Source organism: Haliaeetus albicilla, chromosome 3 (genome assembly GCF_947461875.1).
Source record: "Haliaeetus albicilla chromosome 3, bHalAlb1.1, whole genome shotgun sequence".
Classification (NCBI taxonomy): Eukaryota; Metazoa; Chordata; class Aves; order Accipitriformes; family Accipitridae; genus Haliaeetus; species Haliaeetus albicilla.
Window position 1 is genome coordinate 54820042 of NC_091485.1, and position 20443 is coordinate 54840484.

The 20443-nt window shown below is 48.2% G+C and overlaps 1 protein-coding gene and 1 long non-coding RNA gene across 5 annotated transcripts; both read right to left on the minus strand.

The window, feature by feature from the left end:
• Positions 1–2271: 2271 nt before the first annotated feature.
• RRM2B (ribonucleotide reductase regulatory TP53 inducible subunit M2B) lies at positions 2272–20364 on the minus strand. Of its 4 annotated transcripts, none has more exons than XM_069779801.1 (9): positions 20218–20364; positions 15367–15522; positions 13915–14031; positions 12838–12971; positions 12127–12221; positions 9602–9735; positions 6315–6419; positions 5090–5203; positions 2272–4613 (listed from the first exon to the last, which is right to left on the minus strand). In XM_069779801.1, the coding sequence occupies exons 1-9, from the start codon at positions 20269–20271 to the stop codon at positions 4461–4463; spliced, it is 1062 nt and encodes a 353-aa protein (XP_069635902.1). In that variant the 5' UTR covers positions 20272–20364; the 3' UTR covers positions 2272–4460. The 4 variants fall into 4 exon arrangements, with proteins under 4 accessions (XP_069635902.1, XP_069635905.1, XP_069635901.1 ...); XM_069779804.1 differs by lacking the exon at positions 20218–20364 and adding an exon at positions 15956–16166 and having other exon boundaries at positions 2272–4021; XM_069779800.1 differs by lacking the exon at positions 20218–20364 and adding an exon at positions 15956–16161.
• Positions 16402–20112, minus strand: LOC138684807 (uncharacterized). The gene is made up of 3 exons (XR_011324098.1): positions 17795–20112; positions 17270–17388; positions 16402–17152 (listed from the first exon to the last, which is right to left on the minus strand). It is a non-coding gene; the product is annotated as an uncharacterized lncRNA (long non-coding RNA).
• Positions 20365–20443: the final 79 nt, after the last annotated feature.

The window sequence follows — 20443 nt, forward strand, 5'->3', positions numbered from 1 at the left end:
TTTCCCAGGTAAGCCCTTCCAGCAGATTTGGGAAGAAGGACCTGCAGTTCAGGAGTCACCAGCCAGCAAGCTCCGCAGGAAGCTGCGATATTGGCAGCACTGCTGCCTGTCATAGAAATCTCTTGTCTGTCACTCACAGAGCGATAGATAAAATCCTCTTTTATTTCATTAGAAGGGTCAAAATGCAATGGGGAATTCCTGAGCCCATCCATGTGACTACACTCAACCAGCCAAAGACCAAAGTTACTATTCTTCAAAGCAGGCACGTGTGCTCCACACTGGCCAAACACAGCCATTCCTGAGATTTACCTGTATTTTAAGCTGGAAAAAACTTAGTTTAAGATTTTGGTTGGTAGAGCACAGCCTCATGGCTTTGGCAGCCTTGGTTGCTAGAGCCAGATTACGATGGGACAGGAGATGCCTCCGGCTGTGCTGCTGCCGGCCCATCTGTGCCCATCAGGCAGGCAGCTGCCGGCAAACCAGGAATAGCATCTCTTAACAGCAATATCAGTGTCCATCTTACCCTTCTGCTCCAGGGAGAGGGTTTGCTAAAACCTGATGTTCAAAGGCTTCTCCCCTCAGCTCTGCTTCTGCATGTGTATTGCGTATGTCTATGTGTACCAGACGTGTACATCACTATGCACAGATATAAAGTTTATACATGCACGTGTGTATTCCTGCAGAGCGCAGTGCGGGGAGTGGTCCCCAGTCACAGGAGCATCTTCCTGGCAAACACATAAGCGGCTACACGCAGTATTAACACATCAGCATGTCTGGTGACTGTTTCTCTCCCAGAAGGAGCTCTAGAGAACATAGCAACAGAAACATTAATATTTGCTGACTCAAGGGCTCCACCAGGAGGAAAACCAGCCCCCATCAGCCCCTCGGAAGGGCTAGAAGGAAGGCACTCCTCTGGCAGGCTGGGGAGTGACTGGCAGGGGGGCCAGACTTGTGGTTTAACAACATTCGAAGGCAAGGACGAGAAACAGAATTGGCAGAATTGGACTAGCGCAGTGTCAGTCGGCCGGGGCTGGCCGCAGCTCCGGGTGCGCGGCCACGCACGCGGCATCCTCATCCCCTGCAAAAATCTTAGCAGTCCAGCAACACGGCCTCCGAGCTGACAAAAAACACTAAGAGCGAGCTTGCTAATTGCCCTGTCTTCACCCACATTCTTTTCTTCCCCAGCAACAGCTGGGAATAGTCACTGACCTACTGCACTCCACAGTGGTTTCATGACCAGAGGGAGCACGCTGTCCGCTTGTGGCTATTGCTGATCAAGTCATGGGTTTTGCTAGGACCCTCGTGTCTGCTTGAAGGAGAACAGCGGGAGCTACAGAGGCCGGTTTGGATATTAAAAGGTGGGATTCTACGCGTGAGCTTCAGCTCCCCTTGCAGCCCCCCTAGACAGGTTTCTGTTCACCTCACCATTGCAGACATGTCCTTCACCACGAGACGAACCCCTCCAGAAGCACCTTCTCTGTCCCGCTGGCTGTAACGGGAGTCATGCACCAGCCTTGGATTCCAACCCAGAGCACACAGACTATAATATTGAAGGGATGCATCACAACTTCTCTCCCACCCCCCCACCCCCATCAGTGCGATGGCCACAGCGCGAGATACAGCACAGAGCCAGACCCAGCTTGCCCACCAGAGCCCTCGGAGGCATGCGGTTTCTGCCCAAGACCCAGCGCTGGTGGGAGAGGAAGGGACCTTGTGCCCTTCGTGCCTGTCTCAAGGAGGCATCAAGGGGCAGCAGGGACAAGACTTTTGACTCGAGACCCCTGAGGGCGCAGATGCCATCAGGTGTGAACCTCTGCCGGCTCAGACCCAGCTGCCCGGTGCTTGGCTGCCGGCTGGCCTGGCTGGACCCAGCTCAGGGGGCTGAACCCCACGCTGCTGTGCCCTGGCACAGTCACGGTGCCTGACCCGAGGGCACGATGCCCTTGATATATCAGATATCAGCTACCACCCACCCAAATTACATTTCTGGAGTGCTTCTTCTTTGAATCTAAGGGACTCCCAAGAGATTTCTCCTTGAGCCAGAAAATTCCAGAAAAAAAAAAAATAAATTGTTTGCTCCCTAGACTGCAAACCCCATTCCCAGGAAGAAGAAACAGCAAGTTGAGAGCTCACAAAGCATAAGACAGCATATGAAGCACTTTCAATTTTCTCCCACAACCCAAAAGCTGTGAACACCGACTTACTCTGGCATGGCCCAATTTTATCATTTTGGATTTCACAAGGAAGCATGTAAGTAGCAAACAAAGACACGCTTGTCTCCACGTTCAAGTTTTATTGAAACTATGCACATATTTTACACACAAATGGAGTGGGAGCTGTTGTACCAGACTTTGGTATCTCGTAGGCATTTACAGAACCTGAGCACATAGCAGTTTCATATTTGAATATTCTGTATACTCTCATATTCTGTATACTCATCTTAATTCACAACACTCAAATACTTTTAAGTGCTTTTAGTAACACAAAAATAGGTTCCATTCTTCCAACAACAGACCCACTTACAACATTTTATCTTTCTCCCCCATCAACACAGTATTTCCAAAAGGCGCTGGATTTTCTCTCCAAGTCCATAGTTCTCTTGCAGTTGCAGGATGTTAGTGAAGGACACCAGTTCCAGCTTTTCTCTGTATTCTCCAGGTCCCCCTCTGCCCTCCTCAAGTACCTTATGTCAAATGATGCAGGCTCTTCTCTAGGAAAAGAAGCTGTCCTGTTTCGAAGTTCATTACATACTCATGATCTTTTACCGAGACCAAACAAAAATAGTTTTGCTGCTTATTTTTACACCAGGGACAATTGTTCACTAGGAACTATGCTAAGGCAATGGACCTATTTCATGGAACCCAGGTACTGAGGGCTATGGATGATCTGGACTGGCAGGGAAATAACACTTACATCACCCCATCACTGATAACCCTGGGCTGTCAGCTCATCTCATGCCAGGCATATCAAAAGCAGCACAAGATGTTTGCAACAATAAGACAGACTTATAAAAGCTGTTATACAAATTGCTGAACATTATGAAAAAATGTTTGGGTTTAATAAAGTAGAACCCTTTGTCTAGCTCATGTACAGTCACTTCACCTTTGAAAAAAAATGACCATATCTATTTGCAAATAATCCACCTACAACTGAATAGTAAGTATCCCTTCCGTCCCAAGTACCACTGCAGTATGTTAGCCATTCTTCAATTGCTCTGTTCTCTGCATGTGACATCAAGAAATTAAAAAAAGTTTTCAGGCACACACTGGAACACACCAAAAAACAAACAGCAGTCCTTTGTAAGATGCTGCTAATCCATACTACTTCAAGATTTGTTTTTGAAAGGTTTAACACTTTCCTCCAGAAGCTCTTCTGTGACAATGGTTTCAATGGTTTACATTAAACATGCAACTTGAAGTACCTTCATACATTATTGGTATTGGGCTTCCTTACAGCCCAAGTAGTATGTTTGTAGCACTTCAACGGATAATCCCTTGGAATGATATGCCTTCCCACCCCATCAACTCAAGAGTGAAACCGAGAAGGGGAGAATATCAAAATACCCAGCACAACAGAGGGAAGACAGACAACACCCAGAGCTGGCTGTTCCAGTGTCAGATGCTGATTGCAACTCGGCACAACTACAGACTACTTAATAAGGCACTTGTTCAGAGAAGCAGGGAAAAACAGGCAGCACAAGCCCAAGAACTACAGGATGTATCTTTCCTCCACTGTTAACAGGCTTGCCTTTTCATGGACCTTTCAAAGTCCACTGACCTGCTCAGTAACAGCTGTAAGACAAAAATCATATGTATTTGATTTAAACTCCTACCAGCAGCCATCAGGTTTGCAACCAGAGTAGAAATGTTTTCAGACAGAACCCAGGTTAATGGGGAGATCAAACTGTATCCCTGGGTTTAATAAAATTTTATAGTTCATAGCTTATTAATGTCTTCCCACATTCACTTGTTACTCTATCTGCAGCAGGACAAAAGGGAAGAGCTTTTACTCTAGACCAAATCTATAAACATGAAAATAGAAACCATGAAAATAATTTTTAGCAACATATATACATAGAGTGATACCTCATCTGGTTTTCAGATTAAAATACCATAACATGAGGTAAATATGCAGTTTGCTTTCTTAAAACACTACCAAAGTCTTAAAAAAGCAGTAGTATCCAGGTCATTTTTAAAGACAGCAATCACAGCAGATGAGTCAAGGGAATCTTAAAAAGGCCATCCTTTTAAAAAGTCATATAAATTTTTTAAAAAGGACCCCCCCTTTTGTTTTTTTTTAAATGACACAGACAGAAATATATTTACTCCTCAGACAAACAACGTGAAAACCCAGGAAAAAAATCCCAGTAGACTCCAATTCCAGGAGAGGAAGTGAAGACAACTTCACAGCAGAAAGTGAGATGGGGAGAGGGAAACAGTCACCGTTCATTTGCCAAGTTATCAAAAATCTGCATCCAGAGTGAAGACGTTGTCCATTGTTTCTGCCATAACAGCAAAACGTTGATATTCTGAAACTCGCTTCTCAAAGAAATTTGTTTTTCCTTCCAGAGAAATATTCTCCATGAAATCAAAAGGATTTTCTGCATGAAAGACCTGGGGAAGGGATACTACACTGGTGATTCTGATAGGGTAACAATGCTTTAAAAAAACCCAACAAACAAAACAGTCAAACCCTTTCAAACTAGATCAAGCCTTGCTGTAATATGCTGTAGAATCTATGGACACCTGTCTAAGCAAGTTCAGTACTGTCACCCTCCAGGAGTTCGGTTCACGGTGAAGTTCAGTCGCGCAAGGTGCTTATTATCCTTCAAGGACTGCAGCACTTGAGTACAGCATAAATTTCCCATTACAAACCTGCAGAGCAGCTGAAGGGAAACAATGGCCTAAATTGTTCTTGCTCTTTTAAATAGTGAAGCACATATATTAATGCTGTGGTTTCGGCTGTCACTCACAGAAAGTGCAAGCGCTAAATATGACCTGCTCCCAGGCACATTAAGAGAGTGCTTTGTGCTGACAGCTTTCCTGGGCTGTCCTGGCAGGCCGGCATTCTGGGCAATTGCATCTCTTACCTTTGAGAACCCAAGCTCCATTAGTAACCGGTCTGCGACAAATTCTATATATTGTTTCATCAAAGTGCAATTCATTCCAATCAGACCTACAGGTAATGCCTCTGTTAGAAACTCCTGTAAGTTAAAATACAGACAACATATACAGACAACATTTAGAGAAATGAAATTTAAGAGGAGAAAAGGAAAGACACCTGTGTTTCATAGTAACACAATTTGTGATATTCCAGGCTCCACAGCCAGTCGTCTGAATAAATAACTTGTGTCACTAAACTCAACAAGTATCTTCTGTTTTCAGTAGTTGTTTGTATCTTCCTTTATTTTTAGCATATTTTTCTGGAAAAGGCACAAGAATTTTTATTACTGCCCCTTCTCATCTGCCTTTCTGCACCCCCCCCGTAAGATCCCAAGCTTCAGCGTAAGCTTGAGGTCCACGTTCAGTAAAACCTACAGATCATACTAGTGGGAGCAGGAATAGATCCAGAAATCTCCAGTTTTCTTTGGCTTCCAGCCATTATAGAATGACAGATCAGACAGGACAGTGATATATATGAGTGCTGAACCCAGCCACGTATATGTTTAGGCACCGATGCAATACCTGTCAGTGTTGCGAGGCAAAGCTGGGGCATTCATCATCATCACAGTAGTTAGATGACAACAGAAAAGAAAGAGTAAACTACAATCCTGCCAAACACTCAGCAGTGCAGAAACTTGTAGTTACAGATGGGTAGCACTTCATGTGAAAGAACCTGACAGCAACCTCAGAAAAAGTCAGAGCCCAGCATGGTACCCACGGCCAGAACAGACCCTGTCTTCTGAGGACAAGCAGGGATGTGTATACAGTAGGGAGAGACAAAGATCCTGAAAGGACAGTGGTAAACAAACTCTCCTCTAAGAAAGGAGTTGCAGTTGGACCAGATGATGACCAGGTCCCTTCCAACTGGAACTATTCTCTTCTATACTAAGACAGCCTTTCTTCCTTTCTGTTGTTAAAAAGGAAACCAGCTGCCAGCTTCAACTTCTCCCAGCTCCTTGACAACCGAATCAGAAAGTCTCTGACTCTCATTGTCACCATTAAGAAAGAGAGAAAGGATGGTATAATGCATCAGGGATCCAGGCCTGAACCAAGTATCAAATATGAAATCCCAAAAGTTAGAAGTTAATTTGTTTACTTTTGCACATAAGACTGGTCCTGTGCTGCCCATGATGCCGTCACGGCCAGGCTTACCTGCTCAATTTCAACAGCATTAACGATGATCTCACGGACCCGCTCCTCTGATGGTCTGTTCACTAAATAATGGAACATTAGACAAGCAAAATCACAGTGTAGACCCTGAAATAACAGAGAACAATGAAAAACAAAAAAGTCATTTTTCCCTCCTCCACATAGTTTTCTCTTACTTTGAGGCAGCCTCATTCAGGTTGAAGCTTCCTAGCCTCCTGCTTCTTTGACAGTCTTAATGTTACCACGTGTAGCAGGCACTGTTAGTTTACAACCCTGGATCTGAAATCCAACACGTGCCACCTATGCCAAAATAACACTCAGCATACAAGTTTCTCAGGAAAATATTTTTGAGAGCTGCTCTACTGTGAGGGATCCTACACAGAGCCCTGCTGGGTACCTGCCTCTGGTCAGAGATGCTTTTGCAGAAAGGCTCCTACATCAAGACCTGCAAAACTACCTGCAAGTTAACATAGACTGTTTACCTGCTCTCCACTTCAAGATACCTGTAAAGAAATACTTGTTTTAAATTCTATTAGTAGCATTTCCTCCCTTGCTTCTCCTCACAGCATTTTCAGAAAGGAAGATTCAGATTAGAGTCACCAAATCCAAAACTAACAAGTCATCTCTCTACACAAGGTACAGTTACTGTGAGGAATTTGCTACCACAACATTCATAGGTTGGTAACACTTAAGGCTACTGTGCCCAGCTCAACCCACCTTCACATTTCACCCAGCTATCCTCCACAGAGCCCAGTAAATTGTGTTAATTCCCAAGATTTCCAGAAAAGCCTCCAGCCAGCGTAAGACAACATCAGGAGACAAGCAATCGCTCACAGTCTGAGGCAGGTACCAGACAGCTGCTCCAACAGGTGCTTCAGTTTCTATTTGAACTTGCCTGGCTACAGCTCGAGCCTCTGGCTTCAGCCATACCCACTGCTGCTAGACTAAAGGAGCACCGTGCTACCATCTCTCCTCTCGACAGCAAGGTGGTGATTACAGCCTATGAACACCATGAGGGCACATCCAGAGTGAAAACCAGTCAAAAGAATTTGGCAGACTATGGGCTATGAGACAATACAGTGCTATTGTTAACAAGGGTCAAGACAAAACCAAGAAGCAAAACCTTTTTCAGAAAGGCTACAAACCCCTCCTGCTTCAGGTCACGAAACAGCCCTGAAACAACGTAACTTGGGAAATACTCCCCCTCTAGGGACAGCATTAGCTGCCTGCTGCAGGGCTTCCCGTGGTCTTGCCCAGGGCAACATCACCAGCAGGATGCAGGACATGCTTGGCTTCTCACCTGAACTGGTGTGCTCCGCTGACTGGTGCTCCCAGCAGCTTTGCACCTTTAAGAATCAGAGATGCACCAGCTCAAAGAACAGCCTGGGAACAGAGCCTGCAGCTCAAAAAACATATTGAGCATTAACCATTTATCTGTTCAGGTACATCAGAAAAACAGTTCATGTAGTTTTCCATTGTGGATTCTTTTTACTGCCACTGCTTTTGTAACAGCATTTCCTGGTTTTTGATGCAGGTGCTGTGTGCACCAAGCCTTACCCTTTCATAACAGCTCTGCAGTTGGAACTATGCCAGCGGAGCTCAAGAAAAATTCAGTCTTTTGGTGCTCAACTCTGCAGAGAAGTACAGTTACACTGCTGTATAGAGGAACTTACATCTCATTCACCTGCAAGTGATCCTTCTAACGAATACTTCCTCACTCAAATGGATCAGTTTATGATGACTCACAGAAGCAGAAGACACAAGGAAGGTCAAAGCTGAAGTGTTTGGTTTTGCTTACTGATCATATCACTTTCTTCAAAAGTGTCTTTTAAATTAAAGGCCTCTTGTAAGATGCCTCCTTTCAAATCAGTTTATCTATCCATGGAAATTACTTCCATTATGATAAAGCTCTATATTCTCTTAGACCAGCTCTGGTAAGTTCAAACCACTAGCATGTTTACACTGCATACAAAACTGGTCTTTCTGCTTTTTCAGTGCTGACAGCACCATAAGTTGTGCAGTGCCTTAAAGACAGGCCCCAACCATAAGCAGCTGCTGCCAACTGGCAGGCAACGGTGCAGGAAGCAGCGAAAAGAAAGGGCACTTGTCAGCACGTGGCCTGCTGCATTTGGTGTGCTGACATGCAGACCCTCAGACACATCACATCTTAAGCTAAGAAGCACTCCCCTCTAATTCAGACCTGTAGCTGCGCCCTCCCAGGAGATTCTATTGCTGTGCAGGAGCACAAGAACACGGACAGGAACAATATCTGCTGTTTCTGCACCAACCTGCCACAGCTGGCCACGCGACGGATGCAGAAGGCCATCTGCAAGCTCTGGGACCCACAAGTAGGGGCAGATGGGGAGCGGTACGAGGAGGCCACCTGAACCTGACTGAAGCAGTTAAGGCAGAGCAAGGCTCAGAGTCACATCCTAACTAGAGGTCCTTGCCCAGGCCAGCCCCCACTGCAGTGGGGGACCATGCAATTCCACACCAGCCCTTGGGCAGCCAGGCCTTTGCTTCGCTTCATGGCACAGGAAGACAAACATCCCCTTTAATCCAAAAGGTCCACCTTTTTGATCATACTATGCATTGGGGTGTTGCTAATATTTATGTTTACTCCCTTTAAAAACAGGTATTTCTGCCGAGGGACATAGCAGCACCTAGGCTTTAAGTTCATTAGTAACTTACAGCTAAAAGTCTGTTTCTTCCCCCTTTTTACAAATATTCTGGGAATAGCCTGCTCCTTTGCAGGACTCCAATCTTCCTACAAGTCAGCAGTTACAGCTCCTCCATCAGGCTGCAGAAACAGGGTCGGGCACCTCTCTGGGGGAAGGAAGTCTCTCCTCTGTGCTGCCTAGGAGGTGATGTTAAAGCAGACACAGAAGGCTTACTGTGGGAGAAGCTCTAGGGAGCATGGCCTGCAGTTACCTGGCATAACCTGCAGTTACCTACCAGGACAGTGGACCTTCCCTGGAAAACCCTGCTACTAACACTGGCTAGCAGAGAACCTACTCAGACTTCTACCACCTCCTTGGCCTCCAGCACTGTCAACATTAAAAAGGCTCCGTCGTACCCAGAAATGCATCCCCTGCTCACTGCTGGATTCTCTTCTTCACTGGTTCCTACCCAAACACTGCTTTCTGCTCTCTTCACCTTCCCTCCAACCCTCCCTGCCACCAGAGGTGGGCTGCTCTGGCGAGACTATGGGACCTTTATGAATATAATTCTGCCCTTCCCCTGGAAACTCGCTTTCCTTCCCAGACAGTATGTAGGACATGACACATTACCTCATCTCTGCTAATAAGTTCATTGGAGAAAGTCAGTCCAGGCATCAGGCCCCTCTTCTTCAGCCAAAATATAGCAGCAAAGGAACCCGAAAAGAAGATGCCTTCAACTGCAGCAAAAGCAACCACTCTCTCACCTGTTTAACGTAACACATTTTCAGTTAGACACAAAACAGTGTATTGCTCGTCAGCAAGATGCACCGTTTGCATCAGACAGACCAATGCTGGAGAGGAGCAATCCCCTTTGCAGCACCAGGTGCTGTATCTGACCACATCTTTCAGCAGATCCTGAGGCATACCGGGTCTACACCCACAACAGCACTTAACCACAGGCAACCCCAGCAGAAGAGAAGAACCAGGGCACCCACTGAAACTGCCACAGGTCAGAAGGGAAAGAACATAATTAATTGCTCAAAGTGGCCAAGCATTAGTACTCCTTTATCTCTCTCCTAAAAGGCAGGAAAATGGCTGTTTAACTAATAGACAAAACTGAGAGAAGAGCCAATCTCCTATAAACGAAACAAAAAATCCTACACCTCAATTTCCGCTTGTTGAGAATTCACATAACACCATATTCTTATAAGAGTGGAAGAACACAGAATGTAACTCATCAAGACGCAAATAACAATTTATGTTATCCCACCTGTTAAGCTACCTTTCATCCAAGGAAAGTACGGCATTGTTGATCCCAGTTCTCCCTGTTCTCTATTGGAATGTCTCTTCAGACTACAAGACCATATGACTGCTTGGTGATGACACATCATTCCATGTACTCTGTTTTAAACAACTTCACAAGATCCTTGGGTATATTCTAACATGAAGAGCTTCTGCATTAAGTGCTGATGCCTTTTCCCAGTGAGAACTGCATAGACTTTTGTTTGAAAAATAAAATAAACCCAAAATAGCCAGATGTCCCACTTCCTCTACGAGATGCAAATGCCATCTGCTGGCTGATCTTTAGAAATTCAAGTCAGGAAAACATGAAGAGCAACATGAACTTAAAAATATCACAGAAGTTACTACAGAAAGAATTTATCCAGCAACACTAAAAATCTCCTAGGTTACTTCTAGAGAGGAGTGGAGGAAGGCTGCTCACACAATATAGGTTTAATGAAGCACAAGACTGACTATTGATATGGTTTTTACTACATTCCGCCTGACTAGCTATCATACAAGTGAGTTATGCTGAAACAAAAATTGCCCATCAGCAGCACCACGTAACGTGAGCGCACGCCGGGAGGCTTAGAGTCCACAGAACAGATACAGCAATTGAACCCTCAGCATAAGAAATCAACCAAAGCTGCAGAGACCCGGTTGCAGGCCAGGTCCCCAAACTGGAAAGAAACACCAAGCACGCAAGCCAGCCAGCCACTTTCATATACCGTATCTCATAATCCATAACTGTAAGATCTGGGGCCCCCAAATGTTTTAAACTTGCGAAGTTTTCTCAATAAGATGAGAAAACAGAAGACTAGAAATGTACTTTACGAAACTTTGGATAGGATGCATGAAATTTGGGAGCAGGGGGTGAGGGGAACATTGCTTTTTGAGTTCAGAAACCTTCTGATTCCTGGCACACCCCAAGCTGCTGGGAACCAAATGAGTGAGATGAAGAAGGGGCTCCACACACAGCAAGCAAAGCCAGACTGGGGAGGCAGCAGGACACTCCAGGATGGGACAATCTACAGCTACAAAAAGAACCCCACTCAAACAAGAGCTGTGAACAACAGATGCTGCAAAAGAGTGATATTCAGATTTATTTTGTTCGTCTGGCTGAACCTCTCCATCTCCTACACTTTCTCTAAGTACAGAGAATGTTCGGTTTCGAAAATTCTCCAGAGTCTGACCATTATTCATTTCTGCTACAACACATCCTTCACAGTCAACACTGTAAGCTGAATGCAGAACACTGGAAAGGATGCCCTGCACCATGCTGATGGGAACTGAGCCAGTGTCCCAGCTCCCAAATGAGATACAAAAACTAGAAACCTGGTCTCAACAGCAAACCAGAAACACCAGAGACAGATGATTCTTGAATCTTTTTTGCTCAGGCTCAGTCATGCTGTTACAAAAAAAAGGCTAACATCACACACAAATTTGTCTATATGAACATGAACACAGAAAAAGCCTGGACATGCAAGATGTCAGCTGCCCAGTTCTGAACACTGGAGTAAAAAATAGGAGCCAACTGGAAGAAATAATCAGAACTCCTAGAAAACAAGGTCTACAAGCCAAAACTGAAAAAACTAGGGTTGTTCGGTATAAAGGCAAAAAAAGGCAGAGAAACCCACAAGCATTTTTCACAACATGATTCTGGTGGGCACTGCCATTACTATATTGCTTTAGCTGAAGATAAAGACATACATGCTCAGCAGAAGTTACTTCTAGTTCTTTAGTTAAACCAGACACCAACAAGCCAATACATCATTTGTGGAGAATTTCATTTCACGTTCCAGGGATGCAGCTTGCTCCCAGAGGATTAGTTTGTGACATGCGCAACAGAAACAAGTTTTTAAGAAGCTACACACCAAAAGTGGATTCTCTGTCTTCAATCCACTTCAGAGCCCAATCTGCTTTCTTCTTGACACAAGGCATTGTTTCAATAGCATTAAACAAGAAATCCCTATAGAAGAAAACAAAGAGAAAACATCAAAATAATAAGAAGTGATTTATGTAAGTCTGCCCTGATTGTCACTACTGCCTCCACCAGAACCCATTACGCTAGGCTCTGAACTAACCCAAGCAAGAGACCGTTCCCACACCAAGGGCGGGATGGTCTCTGATAAAAAGAGCACAGGGTGGCAGATGTGCAGAAAGCAACAAACCCAGGTCTCAGAGGAGGTGAGCTGCAGAGATGGGAAGTGAACTCAAACGTCCCATCCCAGGAGTGCCCCCCCACCAGACCACACTGCCTCTCAGACTTCAAGCCAGATGGCAGCCACTTCCTACCCACTGAGCTAAACCTCCTCTTGCCCAACTCCACAAAAGGAACTGGACAATTCCCACGAGCATGGGCTCTGTTCCCAGGCTAAACACCTGAAAGGAAACCTTGCAGTCCTCCCACAGTCACCACACAGGATGTCACTGTGGGAAACCAAGCTCTGCCTGACCATCACCATGGTGAGGGAAAGTGCTTTTCAAATGTATTACCATTCGGACTAGGAAGTTCTCCAGACAACAAAGGTAATGGGGCTCTCCAAAGAACCCATGTCGCTGTTTAAACACATCCAGAGGTTTACCTTTTCTCAGGATCTTTGATGTAGGTGTCTATGAGCAAGCTGTACATCTCTGAGTGAACGTTCTCAATAAGAATCTGAAAGCCATAGAAACAACGAGCTTCTGGGATCTGCACCTCCTGACTAAAACGTGCCACCTACCAAAACCAGAAAGCACAGCAATGAATACAGTAAAACCAGTACCACGTGACAGTACCCTAAACTTAATGGGAGAGACAATAGATCTCTACCACAGAGAAAGGATGGGAGCAGTTCAGCCCTACTTTATTCACAGATATGTCAACAGGATAGGTGTGGCGCCGAAGAAAATAAAGCAAGCTAGCTAGAAGTAAATACATCTGCTATGCATATTGGATAGAGAGCTGCAGTGAAGCATGAGGGCACGCGTGCACAGGAGAACAGCAAAATACTGCAATAGTAAACACTTTGTATTGAACAAAGCCTCAGACTTTTTGTTCATCATTGAAAAAAATCAACAGTATGACATAAGACATGTTCATGCAATATATGCACATATACTATGACATCTACGCTTTATAGAAATTGGAGATCTAAACTGGGTATTTGCAGTCAGATACCACTGTGGCAAGACACTGAGCAGCCCAGAACTGATTTCAGCAGAAAGATTTCCCCAGCTTTTTAGCAGCACCCACCTGCAGCCCTAGAAGATTCTAGGATGCCATTCAGTGAGAGCAAAATGGATTTTACCAAAATTAAGAATACAGACCATGGCACAGCACAATCCCTCCCTACTTCTCATCTAACAGAAGTACGTGGAGAAGCATGGGTTTCTATTAATTCATTGAGAAATGCAGATCAACACAGCCAGGCAGAGGGCTGAGCTTAAAAACTGTGTCCAAGAGTGATGTGATTCTGAGCCTTGCTGACCACAGCTGACCCAATTTAACACAGTCACTGGCCCCAGCAGAAAAGCTGCTTATTCCCTTTGGCAAAGGTGAGAGGATGGGAAGAAAAAAAAGTACACATTTAATAAACTTATGCATTAATGTGAGAAAACCTAAATGAAAAGCCAATAAGCCAATAAAATAAGTATTCAAGCCCTCTGTAAAGCTTTCTCACCAGGTTTTCATTTACAATTCCATCACTGGCTGCAAAAAATGCCAGAACATGAGAGATAAAGTGTTTTTCATCTGCTTTCAGCTTGTTCCAGTGAGGAAGGTCCTTTGACAAATCAACCTAATGAAAAGAAAAAAGAAAAACATTATTGCCTTTTTGAGTTTGGCATTTTGTAAGAACAGAAGCAGCCTAGTCAAATGACTGAGGCAGAGTTTTGGCGTTTGCTCTTTTGCCTTTAGCAGGTGTTCAGCCTCCATCCTGCCAAAGAATGGCAGGGGGTGAATGCTGTACAACTGCTCTTGTCTACCAGACTGAACTCCAGCCACGGCAGAAAACCACAACTTCCTTCACATAGGCCTTTTTTGTTTGTTTGTTTGGAGGGATTTCTGAACCACTGCAGCAGTTAAGTAGGGCCAGATGTGAAAAATACAAGAGGCCTAAAAACTTATATATGTGTATATGTGTGTGTGTATATAAACACACAAACCAATTTTACAGTTAACTTCCCAGTTCATTTTGAAATGCACTGACAGATGGTAGGACAGCATAAGAAGGAATCAGTAATATGGTAAAAGGGCAATGCTGATCAGGCAGGAGTTTAAATGCTTTTTCTTTAACGGCTTAAATCAACCTCTACTGCAACAGAGCAGCAAGCCTCCCAGACAGGCAATAGAACAGCGCTTCTATGGACAGCTGCTCCTCACCATCCCAGGATGCTTTCTGGCCTATTTAGAGCCTACCAGTGCTTTCAGCTCACTCCTCTGCAATTGCAGATTGCTGCTCACAAACGAGCAAAGGCTGCAGAAGCTTTGAGTTGGAACAACCAGCTCAGCTGGCAGGTAATCTCTCCACATCAGTGCAGTGTTCAGAAGCCTCCACTGCTGCAAACATAGCAAAGCTGAGTACGGCTCAGGCCTGGCTAACCAGCAACCTCAGGGGAAAAACTTAACAGCTTACATTATAACATATGGCAAGCATCTGACCAGGGCAATCAGGAGTCAATTAGAAGCATTTTTAGCAAGTGTCCCTGATTATCACCCTTTCTGGAAAATAGGTGCCTAACATTAAAGAACAGAATTCCCATGAAATTGCCCCGAACATCTTACACAGGCAAGGAGTTAGTTGTAGGTACAGAGACCACAGCAGGGTAGGAGCTACATGACCACAAATCAGAGCTATATGACTTAGGCTCCCCTCTATAACCAGAGAAGCACCCCAGGATACAGTTCCACCTCATCCTAAACCAAACACCTAAAACAGCTCCGCTGAATCGCCCTGCGGAAGCAGCTTACTTTCCACCGTCCACGAAGGGAGTCCTGCTCTGGTGCAGGCACCTCACCTTCGATGCAATTAACTCCAACCCTTACGGCACAGAAGCCAGCAGCAGAGCTAGGGAGGAAGCGCCAGGACCCCGGTCTGAGCACCTTGCACCAACCCACTGGCCCCAGAGCTCACCTCTTCTGCTGTCCAAAAGGAGGCCTGTGCCTGTTTATACATTTTCCATATGTCTGGGTACTGGATGGGGAAGATGACGAACCGGCGGGGATTTTTTCTGAGAAGAGGCTCCTCGTCAGGATCCAAGCCATTTTCAGCAGCACTCAGAGAGGATCTCTGAAGATAAAGCACAGTTCTGGTTAAGGTTGCCGTTACTTGTTCCTCCCCTTCCCCGTAGCCCGCAGGTGCGGTTCAAAAGCCGCCCGTGTCACGCAGACACTCACCTGCCCCCCTCGGGTGGACGCAATACCCATCCCCGGGGTACCTGCCCCCTCGCCCTCCATCCGTGCTCCGGCTGCTGAGGCGGCAGTGCTGCCTGTCTGCCCAGCTCTCGCCGGCACCGCTCACACCAACCACCCCCCCCCCAGGTGCGTCAGCGCCGGGAAGCGCCCGACGCCTGCGTGCCAAAGAGAAAGCCTTTCTGCGGCGCGCGGAGGAAATCTGCCCCGCGAGATGACATCAGCCGCCGCGGTGCTGCGCACGGGGAGATACGTGCAAGGTCACCGCGCGCTGCCGCCAGCCCCATCCAGCACTGCTCCGCGAGGCTCACCGCCCAGGTTTCCTCCAAATCGTTCGCTTTACGTCGAGCTACTCGGGCCTGGACGGACTTGCTTAAAAATACCATGAGATCACAGCAACTGATCGCATTTGGTAGAGGAAGAGCCCTGCACCACAGCGAGTCTCTGCGCGGAGGTTTGCGTATGCAATCCCGCAGCGCGCAGGAGGCAGGCCGCTACGTGCCTCTCTTTCCAACAGCAGGCAGCAGGAAAACCCCTGCCTGGAGTCACCCATCCCCACCCCTCGCTCCCTCTGCACGGGCTCCCGGAGAACGCCCGTGCACAGCTCTTCCTCAGAGAGCGACCGGCCCAGCCGAGGTGGGGACGGCTGGTGTTCAGGAGACAGGCCGGTGAAGAGCAGCACGGACAGGGCGCTCCACGAGCAGGGCCTTCACCTCGCCTCCAGCTGGGCACAGCTGCTCCTGGGGTCAACGCCAGGCACGTCACCAAGCACCTGCTGAAGACAACCACTGTGAAGAGCTGTCAGGACAGCACGCTGCGACCTCTCCGGAAGGGCTGGCGACTCACACCGATCAGAAGTTTAGCCGGCAAAATGCCTTTCTGGGTCAGTTCTGAGATCCCACTGACACTGCTGTAGAGGATAACTAACCACAGGCAGCATACGAGGCATTATACATAATACAGCAGAGAAGGGGAGCAAAAGGTTTTAATACCATTGCTTCTACCCTCCTAGGAAGTGCCAAAGTCCTTTCTCTACCCAGTCTGCTTGTAACCACTCACATAATAAGAAGTAGTCCTTTACTTCAATTTGGAAAAAAGCTCAAACAAATAATTCTACTCACGTTTAAAAAACAAACAAAAACCAAACACACATGCACACTGCATAGCTGGCATACGTACTGCAGATTCCCAGAGAAAACACATCAGGAAACACATTCTGGGTTACAATTTTACCACTTTATTATACTTTTAAATATTACTCAATTACATGAGAAAAACTTCCCAGCGTCATCTTGCACAGTCAGTGCTGAAGGCCACGAGAGTGCAAGACCTTTTGTATTTCCCAGGACGCAGAGATGGTTGCAGTAACCCACTAGAAGTGCCACAGGGGAGAATTTGGGCCCAGTGGGGACGGCACCCTGCCTTAGCACACACCTTCTCAGGGCCTGCCACACAGCTAGCATCTCCATCTGCTTCTGCACCAGCCATCACCCTTGATAACAGAAACACTGCAAAAGTCCTCCTTGTTAGCCCAGCATTTTCCTGAGCAAAACCCTTCTATACTGCCTGGGGACTATCCCCAAGTATTTATTTTAGCCTAACAAGGTGGACTAGCAGTTACTAACCTCAGTCTTGATGTTCCTGAGCCATTCAAAAGCCAGCATGCAGGGCCCATAATCCAGAGAGGTTACTTGAAAAATACGTCTGGTGTACAGAGGTGAAGTGGAGCAAAGTTCCAGTATGGCTAGAAAACTGGAGACCAACACTGAGACAAGGTGCACTTGTCATTTTTCCAGTGGCCTTTAACAGCTGCCATGCTGCAAGCCACAGAGAGAGGAGTCGACTCACCAGAAACACTGTTAGTGCACAGCGAGACAGGTGAGAGAAGAAGAAAAAGCCCACGAAATAGCATGTACACTGTGGAGACCTCTGATGGCAGGAAAGCAGAAGGATGGCTTCCAGGAGCCAAAGACTCACAGTGATGGCATGACCTTGAGAAAGACCACCACGCAGAACTGGAAAATGGTAAAAGTTTTAAAAAAAAATAAGTGGCTTTTTTTTTTTTTTTTTTTTTAAATTTTAAAAAAGGAAGGGTCAGCCCACAGAGACTACACCATACTGGAACCTCCCCTCAACCCACCTCCCCTAACCTCTTCTGGGATGGAGAGGAGTTTCATAGGCAGGCTCCATTTCCAAGTTGGCAGGCAGGAAGCTCTTGGGTACAAGACAGTCCTGTCTCTCTTCATTTTGGTTTTCATTCCTCTTAGCCAAAGTTTTATCAGAGCAATACTCATTACCTAGGCTGTCTGTTAACAGAGTACGTGTCTTGGTATAACTCAGCTGAAGATTCACGGAAGATCCTTCTCTAATTCAATTTTGGATGCACAGCATGTTCTGATCGTTGCTGGGGCTTCAGAGCAGCCACCACCTTGTGCTGAAGGAGCACAATGCGTTTCCAGCCCTGCCTTCCTGGCCCCAGGGGGCACTGGCAGAGGTACGGGGAGCTGGAAAAGGTAACAGTCACTAGGCTGATACACCTCCTGCTTTCCATCTGCACCCTGGATCTTTTCCTTAATTCTATGATGGTGCGTAAAACAGCCAACACTCACCATAATAATGAAGAGTATCCAGTTTATAATGTGAATGTGCTACTTTCTGTTCAGACAACTTGACCCAAACACATAAAAGAGCCGAAGCTGGCGGGCACAGCCCAAACCCTGCTCTAGCAGGGTCAGCCAGAGCAGACTACCCAGGACCTTGTCCAGCTGAGGTTTCAGTATCTCCAAGGATGGAGACTACACAACCTCTATGAGAAACCTGTACCAGCCTTTGACCACCTTCACAATAAACAAGAGTTTTCTTACATGCAAATAGAACCTCCTGTGTTTCAGCGTATGCTCCTTGCCTCTGGTCCCATCACGGGGCACCACTGAGAAGAGCCTGGCTCCAACTCCTTCATTGCCTCTATCAGGTATTTACACCCACTGATGAGATCTCCCAGAGCCTTCTCTTCTCCAGGCTGAACAGCCCCAGCACTCGTGGCCTCTCTTCATATGACAGATGCTCCAGTCTCTTAATCATCAGCCCTTTACTAGACACACTCCGATACCTCATATCCCCGTCACTCTGCAACTACTAGACAGAATCTCTTCTGGTAATGACAGTAAACCCAATGGACAACAAAAACTGCCTAATGTTACTGAAGCTCTTTCCATTAATTTCAAATTCAGCAAACTCAGAAACAATTAATGTATATACACAGACATACAACCACCACCCCACAGCAATAGCTGTTGGGCTGCACGTAGAAGTATCTCAGTTACATGCCCTATATCAGCTGTAGCCAAGGAAAAAGCTGAAGGTGCTGGCAGAGCCAGCAGTGTGATGTGGCACATGGGATGTGACCATGAGCCCTTCCCATGGGACTGGGAAGATCACCGGCACTGCCGGGAGAGATGGCTTCCACCGCACAGCAGCTGAGGAGCACGACGCCTGCTGGTTCTGCACGCCCGAGGGGATGCACAGGACTCCAGCTTGCCTCTGGCAGGCCAGAGCGAGCTCCTCTTCGCTGCAGGTACAGCACGGCGCTGTTCACAGAGGGAGACATTAAGGGGGTTTTTAGGCTTATATTTAACACCGCACGCCCCAGTTTTTGGAAACTCTATTACTACCGAGACACGAAGGTTTGGGAGGACCACGTGGGTTCCTCTGCCGTAAAGATCCTTCACCCTCGCACACCTCAGCCTGGCTTCGCAGGGTCGTACTGGGGAGAACCCAGAACGGAGCTCGGACGCCTCCGGGGGACAGGCTCCCCTGGTCCACAGGGGCTGGGAAGCCAGGGCCACCCGCCAACGCCCAGGCCCGCCTCCGCGGCAGCTCGGGCAGGGGGGACAAGCTCTGCCTTCCCGGCCCCAGGCAGGCACAGCGCCGCGAGCCCGGACCCCCCCAGGGCCCTGCGCCAGGCCACCCAGCGCCTCCGGGGCCCGGCCGGGACCGGGGCCCGAATCCCGGCTGACCGTACTTGTTCGCCACACGCACGTTTTCGGTGCTCCCCGCGGTCACGGCGCCCGGAGGGCACGACCCTCCCCAGCCCGAGCGGGACAAGGACGCGAGGGCAGCCCCGTGCCCTCTCAGGGCTACCCAGCGCGCCGCCGCGGAGCCGTGTCAGCAGACCCCCGGGGCGGGCGGGGGCGAAGCCACCGCGGCCGGGGAGGCCGGGCCCCCTCCGTGCCAGCCCCGCACTCCCCGGGGGCGGCCCGGCCCGGCCCGGCCCGGCCCGGCGGCAGCAGCAGCAGCAGCCGCCCGCCGGCAGCCCGGCGGCACAGGAGGCCGCGGCGCCCGGCTGGAGCCGGCGGCTCGGGCAGGGCCCCGGCCGGGCAGACGCCTGCAAGGCCGCAGGTGCGACAGCGGCGGAGCGGAGCAGGGCGGCGCGGCCGCCCCCCGGAGACGCCCGCACGCCCCCCGGCACCTCGCCCCGGCGGCCGGGCGGGTCCCACCTCCCCGCGCCGGGCGGCAGCGGCTGCGCGCCCGGGACACCCGCCGCGGGGCCCCGCCGCCCCGGCCCCGGCCTTACCCGCTCCGGCCCGGCCCCCTCCTGCAGGACCGCTCGCCCCCGGCGCTCCCCCATGGCCGGCGGCGACTGGGCCGTGAGCGGGCGGCGGCAGTTGAAGGGGGAACGGCCACGGCCGCGGCTCCTCCTCCCCGGGGCGGGGCGGGCGGACGGCGGCCCCGGGCCCCGGGCCCCCGCACCGCCGGGCCGACGGCGGCGAAGGGCTCCGGGCCAGGTGGCCTCCAGCCAG

Coding starts and splice junctions, on each gene's coding strand:
- RRM2B (XM_069779800.1), bottom strand. CDS start 16,030: ATGGTATTTTTAAGCAAGTCCGTCCAGGCCCGAGTAGCTCGACGTAAA. Junction 12,972..13,914: donor GAATTGTAAATGAAAACCTG/GTGAGAAAGCTT, acceptor TGGTTTTGGTAG/GTGGCACGTTTTAGTCAGGA. Junction 6,420..9,601: donor AACTTATTAGCAGAGATGAG/GTAATGTGTCAT, acceptor CTGTTATTTCAG/GGTCTACACTGTGATTTTGC.